The sequence below is a fragment of the Gavialis gangeticus genome, unplaced genomic scaffold (assembly GCF_001723915.1).
Source record: "Gavialis gangeticus isolate Ggan-Ray unplaced genomic scaffold, GavGan_comp1, whole genome shotgun sequence".
In the NCBI taxonomy this organism is placed as follows: domain Eukaryota; kingdom Metazoa; phylum Chordata; order Crocodylia; family Gavialidae; genus Gavialis; species Gavialis gangeticus.
In genome coordinates, this window is record NW_017729032.1 from 240,118,147 (window position 1) to 240,131,351 (window position 13,205).

Here is a 13,205-nt window from a genome sequence, read left to right on the forward strand (position 1 = left end):
AGGTACCAGGCGGCTCGTGAATGCTGACATAGTTGGGCTGATGGAGCAATCCATGGGAGCGTGGGGGGAGAGGGGATCCCCAGTGCATTTGGCGGCAGACCCTTAAGTGGACCAGAAACACTTCTGGTCTATTTCCAGGTCCGCCACGGAGCACGCGGGGGACCCCCCCCGCCTCCTGGCTCAGCGACTGGTGCCTCCTGGGTCTGGGGTGGGCTCCTGTGGAACACTCCATCTGCCCCGCTATCTCAGCATTCACGAACCACACCTGGTACCTCGAGATATGTAGTAAAACATTTAAAGCTGTGCGTATGTATGGCCAAATCACTGGTTCTCCGAATCAGAATCAAATTTTCAGATTCAGATTTGGCTGAATCAAATGGGGACAGTTATCCGAATCAACAAATTGAATCTCTACCTCTGAATTTGGCCCAAATCTGAATTGGAAATGGCCCACTTCGCACACCCCTACTAAACATGCCTCAGAGACTGTTAAGTGATTAGTAGAACTGAAAGGCAGGAGTTTAAATGGACTTAAAAAGCAACATTTACCAGCTTCCTCCCACCTTCCCTGCCCTCCAAAAGGCAAAAAGATAAAAGATATTGCCCATTAGGAGGGTGCAACTGAAGTTTGAACTCAACCATAGAGGAGAGTCCCTGGTATTTAGGTTATAAAACACAGGGAAAAAAGAAAAAAAAAACCCTCTTTATATTTGGCCTAACATCACTGTAACAAAACAGAAGCATATGGAAGGGTCAGTACATGAAAGAAACTGTCAAAAATAGTGGACAAAATTTCAAAAGCTATGCAGAGCATGCTTTCGTTTCAGTTAATTAAATTTTCCACATCTTTCCTGTAACAGAAAGAAGTAACTTCAAGGAAATTCCTTTAAAAAAGCCAACAAAACAAAACACTGGATAAACTTTTATGAGGACAAATTAAGTGTGAAAATTACTTATGTTAACACGTAGTGAAGTTTTTCACCCTGTTCTAGAGCTATAATCATATGCTAGCAAGGCCAGGACTAATAAAATGGATTTGGCAAGGAGCTATAGGACACAAGGACAAAATGTGGAGCTGTGTCTAACATAACAGTGTTCTTCCCTCCCTTTAGGAAGATAATTAGCATACTGTAGTTATCTTGATGTGAAATATGAAGTGGAGAAAAGACAAGGTAACTAGGCAAGAGCTGCATACAAATGTTCATTTCTGGTGACGGCAAATTTCCACTGCTAGAAATGATTCTGGGAGAGGAAGCAGTTCTGACATTTAGTTTGCAACTGCTCGCTCTTCCTGGGTCCTAACCTATGACTGGGGTACTCCTGGTCTCCAGAAAGCATGGGCTGCTCCAGGCCTGCTGTTCCTATTTATATCTGGTTCATATCTACCCTGATTTTCAGCTTTAGAAGGCACTGGTTTAACTTGACATGAGCACACTGGGCTCCATATTGATATCCAAGTGATAACTGACCTGCCTGAAGATATAGCCCTTGTCTCAAGAGCATTAATAAAATGCTAAACAGAAGAAGACCATGCTCAGACCAAAAATGTATACGTTGTCCTAGGAAGCAGGTCTCTATATAAAAAATGATTCAAAAGGTATATAAAAAACCTTCAACTGATACCAATTCAGGAACCAATGTAGGTAAAGCAATGCTAGTTTCCATGAGTATGTTACTGCATTGCACTGGTTTTCAGGGTAGGTCACCAAGGAATGAGTTGAGATTGCTTTCAGAGCTTTCCATGTGGCTCTAGGTATGCAAGGGATTGGCCATCTCACTACATCTATTTGCCTCTTGCGGTAGCTATATCCTGTGGGATCTATGGAAATATCAATCAATTAGAAGACTCCTACATGCTCAAATCAACTTTTCCAGCTGTCTGAATCTTCACCATAGAACAGGAAGAGATAAGAAGCGGCAGAGAGACCTTACCAGGGACAAAACTGAAAAACAAGCAAACAAACTTGTTACTTGTATTGTGGGACATGAAGTGTTCTGTTCATATACTTTCTCATACACTCAAGCTTTCAACCCATTATTGGATCGATCAATGTATTCTTAGTATCTGGATGATTTTTTTCTCCCTCTCATTTTTAAATACTTGGGAAGCTCTTGGGTAATATTGTGATGGGTATTTAAGAACCTAGGTAAAGATAAAACCACTGCAAGAACTTTGCAGTTTTTCAGTGTTAAAAAAAACCACATTGTACTGAAATTGAATTTCTTCCATATTGTGAATGATGGATTAATTCTAATGTGAAAGATGAAAAGTTGACAGTTACTGGCTTATAAGATATCCTGGCATCCAGTCGTCCACACCTCAGATCTTTCTTGGGTCAGTTTCCCTTTTGGTTGCAATACTGGTTTTCTATTGAGTTTTCCAGACGAACTAGGAAGAACACTCGTCTCTCAGGGCAAAGAATTCACATAGTTGAGATGAAACAAGAACCCTGATCTTCCACCCGGTCTGTTTACTTCCAGTGAATTCAATTGCAGTAAAATGGACAAATACATTAGAATATCTTAGCCATGATCCTAAGAGACTGAAAGACCCGGAACACCTTGGTTAAGGGTCTGAAACAAAGCAGGGATGAAATGAATGTAGGCTGCCTTCAACAGACACAATCTTTGTTCTTCTATTACATATAATGCATGTATTCTAAAAAAATAAAAACACTTTACTTGAAAATTCATCTAGATAACTGTTTGCTGACATGAAAAGGGATTTCAATCAAAGAGGATTTTACAAAAACAAAATAATGTTAAAAAAACCCTTTGAAAATATGACCTAATTGCAAAGGAGATGCAGTGTTGTTTACCTGGGTTTCCTAGCCCTCTAAGAAAGTTATGAAAGCTACTAACTTCCAATTCATTCTTAATTCTGAAACCCAAGGAAGACTATTCAATTTTCAAAATTTTAACTACTGCTTGTTTTAGGATGAGGAGACAGTAAGGGATGCACACAGTAGGGCATGAAGGGGGAAGCAGTTGGGGGAGGTGTTGGAGCCCCCAGCCCAACTTACAGCCTCTCATCTCTGCCCCCCTGTAACCTTTGGCCCCTGCCCATCCATGTCTCTCCACTCTTCCTCCCCCTCCCCCACATGACACTTCCACCCCTGCAGCCCTCTCCCACCCCACGGCTGCTTCTCCCCGCCTTTCTCCCCTACCCTTAGCATTGCTCTGACACTGGGGGTCAGAGCATGGCCCCACAGCAGTAGAGTTGGGGCAGGATCTGGAGCTGCAGCAGCTGCCCAACCTCATACTCATACTCAGTTCCCAAACAAGAGGCTCACCCCACCCATGTTAAATGTGGGAAATAAAAATTAGTCTTGGAATCGAGTAAATATTATAGTTATTGCCCTTATCATTCCTAGGAAAATAATGGGAGCAGCAAAGGATATAAAGCCTAGTTTGGCATAAAATATGTGCTTCATCCAGGTTTTTCATATCCTTTCCCCTCTCAATACCCCGCACTGTCATGAACTCTGAGCAGGAAGACCCACCTAGACCCAGTACTGTCAGGGATCCTAAGCAGGCAGGTGAGCCTGAACTACGTACCACAGCAACGTAGTACATTTTGTTTTGGTAACCAAACTTGTTACAACCATTTTGTTTCAGAATGTTTTAGAATCTGTGATACTGCCTTAGTATCATGACAATTTAAATGCCTTTGAAAACCTTAGTTTGTGTAGATTCACTAGAGATTAATGTAGCAGTGACCTAGCCAAGCCCCATACTCGCCAGGGCAACGACTGATGGTGTGCTCTGCAGGCGATGGGCTCACAGCTGGACCTTTCCTGTCCACAGTGAGAATGACAGCTGGGGCTTCACACAAAAACTGAGCTCAGTCAGCCAAGCAGACAAGTGGTGAGAGTAGACAACACCTTCTAGGGCCCAGGAATTGCAGCTGCAGGAGCTGAGTCCCTCTGAGGCTCTGAACACTTGGCAGCAATTGCAGGGCACGTGTGCCAAGCAGGGGTCCAGGTAGGCTTAGTTCAACCCAGAATTTCTGGTATAAAAGAGTGACAGCCTCAGATGATGGGGGAACACTGACACAGAAACTTGGCTACACAACATCTCCCCACCAGAACCCAGGATCCAGATCAAGGACCACAGAGCCATCAATTCTCCATGAGGAGCCCTGACTATCCCTCAGCCAACGAAGGTCAGGTACACACAGGGAACACATCGGGGTTCATGGTACCAGTGGCTCCTGAGTGTCGAAAGGGCCAGCCCACTTAGACTTGTCTCACAGAAAGTGGGTAAACCCTGAAGAGCCCCAATCACCTTGTTTGAAGCAACTGACATATGCTGCAGGGACAAGAGGCCAGAAGCAGGCATGAACAGCATTATCTGAGTTACAGTTGTGTATTTATTTCTCTTCATTTGTGGATCCATCTGCCTAAGAAGCCAAGCCTAATGAGACCAGGTGCCCACACCAGACACCAACAACACCTATATGGAAAGGGGTGGGGTGTAGAGGAGGTGAAGATCCACAGAAGACATGCAGTTATTGGAACCCACAACATCTCCATGAACCTTGGATCACTGGGTACCACCTCCTGACAGTTATTTCAGTAACACCAAGTTGTGGCGGATGAGATATAGGAACAGAGGGAAGTATACACTCATGGAATGCACTGTTCAATTTCAGTCACATTACTATTACGACTGAAATTGAACAGAGAAATCACACGAGATAAAAAATGTTAAGAGACTAAGGTTGTAAAGTCAAGCACAAGGCAGCCAACACTGTAAAAGCAACCTAACTATGCAACTTTACTCTTAGTAATGTTTTTTTTAATGTAATCTTCTATATATTTTTAAAAAAATATTTATTAAATAATTGGAACAAACTACTTCTGATTTTTTTTTGTGACTCCTATAGTAAAATCCGATTTCAGACTGACAAATAATATCTAGTATTAGACTGTTACACTTATTTTTTATTTTTTTTACAGGAGTGATAAAACCACATGTGCATTTGTTTTATCTTTCCCATAGTTTATTTTAATGTATTATTACAGTTTCTACTTCACATCACACGTTTATTGCTTCTCTTGCAAAAAAGTTTGATAAGGGCAATTGCTTTGCATTATATTTTTGAACCATGGAACTTCAGCCCATAATATCTACAGAACATATTAGCTGATCAATATAATGAAAATACAGCATATAATTACATTGCTTTTTACTTCACTACAGAGCTTACAATTTTAAAAACAATATTTTGTTTCAGTGGGTGCAACTCTTCAGTATATTGTTTGAAAGCAGCAGTATATATTTTAAGAGTCTGTTACTGAATAACAAATGAAGTGGCAATGAAGGGGAAAAAAGAATTGTACCACTAAATAGCACTATTGCATAGGGCACTGTCTAATTCATCTATTACAAAGAGTACAATTAGACGAGTTGTGTGATCTTCATGAACTCTTTTTAAAGTGAAATCATCAAAAGACTGTGCATCAAAGGACTATCAAAAGACTGTGCGTTTCCCATCATGTGATATTAGCCTGTCCAATTGACTCTTTACTTTTGAAAGTTCAATGGCAGCTTTTGGAAACACTAAAATTAGTGGTTATAGAATCCTCAGGTTTATGCAAATATATGTAAAGGAAAGCTGTTCTTTCTGTTTCTCTCTCTCTCGTGTGTGTGTGTGTGTGTGTGTGTGTGTGTGTGTGTGTGTGTGTGTGTGTGTGTGTGTGCGCGCGCGCGCGCGCACGCACACATGCGCGTGTGTGTACACACACTATGACTACTACTAAGTTTCTACACAGGGCTTTTCATTTGTAGATCTTAAAATGGTTTATAAAAGTTGGCAATATTCCCATTATTCAGATGCTAAGATGGAAGCACAGGGGTGAAGCAACTTGCCAAACCATGCAACAGATTACTGGTGGAGCTATAAACAGAAACTCAGGTCACTGTAGTCTCAGCCTGTCTCCAAAGATCTCATTGTGAAATTTTCATGAAATAAAAATGGCAATGTATGCTATTTTCACTGGATTGTTCTCATCAGTGGTTTGACTGAAAAAAAAAGTGATACCTGTAATACATCTTGGAAATCCCTGCGGAATGGAGATCACAACATGGGGTGTCTCAAACATTTATGGCTGCATTTTCTCCAAGCTGAAGCTGTATTTTAACATATTGTTTACTCTTTGTCCTTACAAGAGATTGTGGTGTATAACCAATATCCGAATTCAATACCAAAATGATGAAGGATTAAAAGAAATTGCTGAAATCAGAGCAGTAATACACATGATAAAACATTATTCCTGAAAAAAACACCATTAACGACAGCTCAATTGAGAATGCCAGCTGGTCTAGAATGCTTTAAACTGTAATTCTGTACTATCAGAACTACGAAGATGAATTTTTCTGTCTTTTGCATACAGTCTCCTTAAAATAGCTTTTAGTGCTTGAGAGCTCTGTAATTATATGTAAATATTAATCCTACATTTGTATCACTTTAATATTACTATATTTAATTCCACAAAGCATCCATTGTACAAATTTCTGAGATATTCAGTGTTTGAGCAGCACAGTGTAGTCACTACATTATTTTAAACATCTTGCTTCTGTAGTGATGCCCATGGAGATCTTTAGTTTGGTATATCCAGGTTCTGAAGTACAATAGCCACTCTGCTTGGAATGTACACCTAATAAAAGAATAAGAACAAAAATAGTTTAATATAATATCAATTGCACCTGATATGCATTTTCAGTAGGACTCAATAAATCACTATGTAAAAACGTGTATCATTGAGTCTTTAAAACTTGATAAAATGTGTAGCTGATGATGGCTTATACTTAAAGGTAGAATTATCGATTGCACTCTGCTATGCTGCATCATACAAAGTAACCCAAACTGCACATTCATCACAGGTTTTCTGCTGTCCCTTAAACTTCTATGATGATAAATATGTACGTAACTACCACTAGAGGGCTCCATATGATTTACAATTGCCAGTTTAAGAAATTTGAGGCTATCCAGGTCGATAGGCTATACAGTGATAAATGACAAACTCTTATCACAGCATTTTAGCACTATTGTGTTGTGAATTAAAGCTGCCCTAAGGTCTATGTCGTCATTTTATGCAGGTAAATACAAGCAATGTGACATAATCATGTATTTTTTATTCGGTCTGACATCTGTAGAGCTTCAACATCCGATCAAAAACAAAACAACCCCCCCTTTCTCTTCTCTCCAATGGTTACACTCAAAATAGATTCAAATTAATCATCAATAAATTCAGACTAGCTTTCATTAAGGCATCGTTACTGTTTAACCTTTTGACCCTATAATAGCAGACAAGTCTTCTTATTTGAAGATTTCCCAAATTTGTGACAATGTATTTTATATGACATTTCTTCCAACCACAGATTAAATTCACAATCTGAGAACACGATCACTCTTATACACACTGCTTACCAATTACTTGATATGTGGTGCTGTATATATAGCTGAGCACAGTCAATCCAGTATGCTAAAACTCTTAATAAAAATGCAATTTTAAAAGGTAACATAGGACTGGAGATTATTGGCTTCATTTTGATAATTTCCTCATTAGACATTCTTCCTGCCTTATAAATGCCTAATTTTCTACTATTTTCAGCCAGGTTATCTCCAAGTTAGAGTCTGACAGCATGAACATCTTTCATAGTCTGCAACTGGAATAAAAGGTGTAGAGCAAACAGCTTTGGAAAAGAAGAAAAAAAGAAAAGAACAGCCGATCTCCATCGAACCAGACTGCAGCATGTCCAATGCATCTCAGCTCCCACTAGTGAACATAATGATTTCCCCTAAGGTTTCAGTGATAAATAACTCCTACAAATCTGCTCAGCTAAATAAAGTTGCTTAGAGTCAACTGACTCCTAGTCTATGGATAAAGACAGGGTCTGAAAGATTGTTTTGTTGATTACGTTTTTGAATTCATGACTGTGGATTTAATGGGAGGGAAATAATTTCCCATTCCTCCCCTTCCTCCGCAATAACAACCACCACCACAAAAAGTCTGATGAATGGCATAAAATGATTAATCAGATGAATGCCATTAGAAATATTCTGGGCCACAGACAGAACCAGCCATTGTAGTTCTACTGACTTCCAATGGACTGCTGTCACTTTGAATCTGCCAAGGATCTGGCTACCAATCACACCCCTTAATTTCCTCACCAACCGGAATTTTTAATAAAATCTTTAGGACAACAACAGTTTAGAGTTTACAAGACACGCCACATTTAAAGTGTTTAGAACCACATCTTCCATTTATCAGAAGATATACAGCTCAATGCATCTCTGTATACCTAACTAGACTCTGTCCATATGATTCACTCCCGACTGAAAAGAACAATCTTTGGTCCATTATTCAATTCTTTGGCCTCTGTGTTCAATCTGTTCAATACCAAATATGATGTTTCCATCTGTCACCTGTATGAGAAGTTTAATAAAATATTAAGAAATAAAACAATATCTATCATACACGTCTACCAATCCGAACCAAATTTTCAATTTAGCCCTATAGCACTTGACAGATATTATATCTCCTCACTTTGTCAAAAGCAAGCACAGTACACCCTTCCCAATCAAACACAAAGATTCTTTGGAAGGTATGTATTTAAAGTTTTCAGTCAGACTGCTCTCAAAGCAATCAGCTTCTGAATTAAGTATTTATCAGCTTGCAAAATTCCCAATGAGCCCAACCAGGTACAAGCCATTAAAACAGAGAAGCCTCGAAATACAGTTATGACTGTTGATTGTCAAGAAATCTTTGTGTTCTTTCAGAAGGCGTTACAGTATTTTCCAGTCAAAGCCACCAAAAACTGACTAGCAGAAGAAAATACATGGGAAAATTTGGAAAACTGAAGTCAAAATTATGGGCCTGTGTTCTCTCTAATATTAGTGGGTATCTAGCATCTAGTTCTGTGCTTATTGCATTCAGGGTTGCTGTTGTTGGTGGGGGGTGGGGAAAGAAAGATCTGCCAACATTACCCTAACACAGCATTAACTGCTGTCTGGCATGAATTAGGGAAAACACTGGCATATTTAAACTTCAACTTCAGGATTTGCTCAGAGGCCATTTTGCTTGTTGTGAATAGTGGGTTGTTACATTCTTGTTCTGCTCCTGTATGGCCCTGTCCAAGATGGTTCAATGCTAAGTAGAGGAGACAGTGGTATACAACTATTTGTACATTACTGAAGCATTTTCTTATACCAGAGGTACCCTTTTAGAATGTTTTACAATCACTTTATGGTACTTTGGCAGCAGAAAATAGAATGTGATTCAATCTACAGAAAAAAAGTATGGTAATAACCATCTTAAAACCTTCCCAGGAAACACATATTTATTAGCCTAATTTCTTTTTTAAGGAAAATACTCCTTCAGTGGAGGCATCTTCCTTTTCCTTTTTCAAACTTGAAACAGTTGCATCTCTTTTAAGATAATGATTAGAACGGTAGCGTATACGAATATTGACACAATGCACTCTGACCCCTTGTTAGCACTAAGTATGCCTTTCAATTTCAAGTCAGCTCAGAGAATCCAACCAAAGCCATATATTCTTTCATTAAACAGAAGCTTGACCCAGCACAATCTCAATTCTGCCTGACATACAAGGAAACATTATTAATGGTTCTGCAACTGGATCTCATGTTGTTGAATGTCTGCTTTCCATCCATCATTCTCAGCTTTTTGGACTTTGCAACATGCAACAAACGGTGACTTCTGGTATTGAGATACCAACCAAAATAAGTTGCCAAGTTAAGGAAAATGCATTAAAATGAGTCATTCCTGCCTGTGAGTCCATTCCCTGTAGTTCTATTCAACAACTCATCAGTTTTCATCAAATACAACATTTTATCTGTTCCCCAAGCAAGTCCTGTGCTTAGATGAAATGAGCACATAGATGAAGAACAGCTGGCTGAAGTTATACTCAACTAAGACAGAGATCATGCCAGCTGACAGAGAGAAAAGCTTTGAGCAGCTTGTTCTCACAGTGCAGTCTTCTTTGGCTGAAGATGTTCTTGTAACTGTTCAATTTTGCCTGCAGTTTGTAAGGGTTCCTAAATTCCTTGCTGACACTAACATTTTACGTTGGACCTTCTAGGAGTATAATAATAATAATTTCTACCTTTTCTAATTGACCAGATGATTGTAATGCATCCAGGCAATTCGTTACTTATTTTCAGACGTTCTTTATCTGTTCCTAGAACAACTACTGAAAATGCAATATTTGGGTACGAAGCTATCATTCCTTAGGAAAATCCAACTTACAGAGAACGCAGTAACACATTTCAGCTACATAGTTCATCTTGAGAATATAAAATCTCCTCTCTTCTATTCTCTGCACTGGCATCCCTTAGAATCTATGAGATAACATAATATATAATAGTCTATGGAATAGAATATAAAAGTTGAATTTCAGATCTGTCCTCCTCTTCAAGATGCTCAATAGTCCTAAGCCCATATGTGAGAAAGATCAAACTCCATGAAGAATGCCATAGTTGAAAACACTATTCTTTGAATAAATGGAGCTATCAATGGCAGGATTTAAGGTCATCTTTGCATGTGATGGGAATTTTTGGGTATGGAACAAAAGCTAGCACATACAAGAACCATCTTAAACCTCACTCAATTCAATGTTAATGAAAGACCTTTGCTTTGCCTAGGATGTGATAAAATAGCATTAGTAGCTCTATGGAAGATTTCCCATTGATCAGTACAAAAGGCATCCATTCTCATTTTATTTTTCTTTTGAAACAGCAGACACAAATAATTTGAAAAACCTCACAAGACCTTCCCTTGCAGAGAAAATGAGTGAATACCTTCAAGTGACAAATGTTAGTTCCATCACCTACTGTGTCTTAAAATTTACCTCAGGTGTTGCAATGGGGGCCAATAAGTACCTGAGTAGATGAGAGTTTTGAAAGAGGGCCATGCTTTCAACCAACTAGTTTTAGTTTAACCTCACCTCTTGCAAATGGTCAGTTTTGAAACAAACACAAATTCTTGAGCCCACTGCAGTTTTGCCAAGTCAGAATCAGGATTCAACTCATTTTGATACATTAATAGTCAGAGACTTAAATTATGAAAAGTCAGGGCAACTTGCACAAGTGTATATATAAACATTTTGGTTTCTTGATTTGTTGCTATACTTGCTTCTTCTCTTGCGCTTTTCTACAGTCCCACCAGCTGTGGAATTCAGCTGTCTATAATTCAGCTGAGTTTTTAATAGAATTTTGCAAGAAATGGAATGCTAACTCGTATTTTGCCTGAAGGTGAGTATACTTTCCTCTGGGTAGCATGATATAAGGCCCTTAAAATTCATTATTGATAGGAATCATCTACATTATAGTCATATGAACACATTCCATTATATATACAATATATTTTTAATCTACTCAGTTTTAACTCCACACAAGGATAGTCTATATCTAGTCACGTGAAAACATTTCTTAATACTTGACAGTAACTGTAGCTTAAATAAATCTCATTTTGAATTAGGTGTCACTACACAGTCTGTGCTTTATTAAGTGGACAATTCCAGAGATTTTTTTTTTAAATTCAGAGCCTTCTTACAATTTATATGAGAATCATCCATTAAGAAAGACTCCACGCCTTCTAGTATATTAGGAATGTGTGTGCAATAGGATCTAATATTAACTAAAACCCAAAGAAACAAAAATAGATACTACTGCTATGCGTGTTTCTGTTGTCATTGCCATTATTATCTCCAAAGACTGTAACTAATATAGCTTACATTTCTATTCAGATATTTTTATACTTGCTCTGCATTTCAGTATTTTTTTTTAATTCATTTGGGCTCAACTTTAAAAAAGATAAATCTTATCACTCTTTAAAATTGGTTAGTGCTGAATGCTTGAAATGCCATTGTGAGAGCTTGGAGAATATGTCTATGTCTAATGATAAATTCCATTTGATTTCAGAAATACTATTTACATGTGTAATGATAGATGGTTACACTTCCTATTTTGTGGCAGAAAACAGATGGTATCTGGGAAACTGAAACAGAGCCTTGAACCTTGAATACCTTAACCCTGATGAGACAACATGAGCTGCCAGCTGATCCATTTGACTTAGGCTAGAAATAGACAACACACCAAATGAAGTGGATTAGCTGTTCCAGGATGTGTCCTGGAACAGCTGATGTTTCATTGGGCAAAACACAAGATGCCGCATGTGATGTTCACAGGTGATGTTCTCTTGGGGTTTGAAGGTCAATGCTGTGCATCCCAGAAATTCCTGTGCAGAATCAGGCCCTTCAAGCCTAAACAGTGTCTGCCTGGCTTTCACTTTTCACACAGATGCACCCTGGAGAATCTTGGGGCACATGTCTACAAGTGAGAAAGCCAGGGTTTCCATGCTTAGAGCTGCACCCCCCCGAGATCCTGTGGATATCTCTCTATGGGCAGGAAAGCCAGGGTCTATACTTGCAGAGGAACAGCCTGGGGAGCTTATGGCAAGTCTTGGCAAGTGTGAAATCCTGGCTTTCCCCACTTACACACGTGTGCCTCAGGGCACCTCTCTGTAGGAGGGGAAATCTGGGTGGTAGGCCTGTGTGAAGCGGCAAGTATTTGATTTGGATTCGGTCAGTTTGGAGGAACAGCGATTTAACTCAGTGATTCGAGCCACTGTCCCAATTCAATTCAGCCAATTTGGTTTTGTAGATTTGGCCATATGCTACAATGGCGAAATCACTCAAATACCTATAATTTTGTCATTTTTTGATTTGGATGAAAACAGCAGGGATGTTAGCCCCTTCTGAGGGCATGAAACCTGCCTAGTTTCAAGATGATAGGTGCAGGTGTTTCTGTGAAAGTGCCCCTCTAACTGTTGAAAGCAAAACCCATATCACTTGTGTGTGTCAAAGGGTGTAGGTTGTAGCTGTGTTGGTCTAAGGATATAGGCAGACAAGGTTCTTTGGGTAAATATGATATATTTTATTAGACCAACTGAATAGTTGGAGAAATATATCTTAGCAAGTTTTCAGGTTTAAAAACCCTTTGTCAGGCTGAGGAAGCATCTGCAGTTGGTGTGCACTCCTTCTGGATAAAACAAATAGTGAAGAAGCCAGAGGCTGGGCTGCAGGTAAGAAAGCCAGTCAGTGAAAATGTAAATCGAGTCATCGGGGGTGAGATAGGCTGCAAGGGAGTGGGGGGGGGGGGGGGGGGGGGGGGGGAG

At 39.3% G+C, this 13,205-nt stretch overlaps 1 protein-coding gene across 1 annotated transcript in view; it reads right to left on the minus strand.

The window, feature by feature from the left end:
* Nucleotides 1-5,993: 5,993 nt before the first annotated feature.
* GBE1 (1,4-alpha-glucan branching enzyme 1) overlaps nt 5,994-13,205 on the minus strand; it is a gene marked incomplete at its 5' end in the record, with an annotated part of 443,948 nt that continues 436,736 nt past the window's right edge. Inside the window, one exon of the mRNA XM_019523899.1 lies at nt 5,994-6,662. Within this exon, the coding sequence (XP_019379444.1) occupies nt 6,606-6,662 (57 nt within the window). The remainder of the gene's footprint in view (nt 6,663-13,205) is intronic.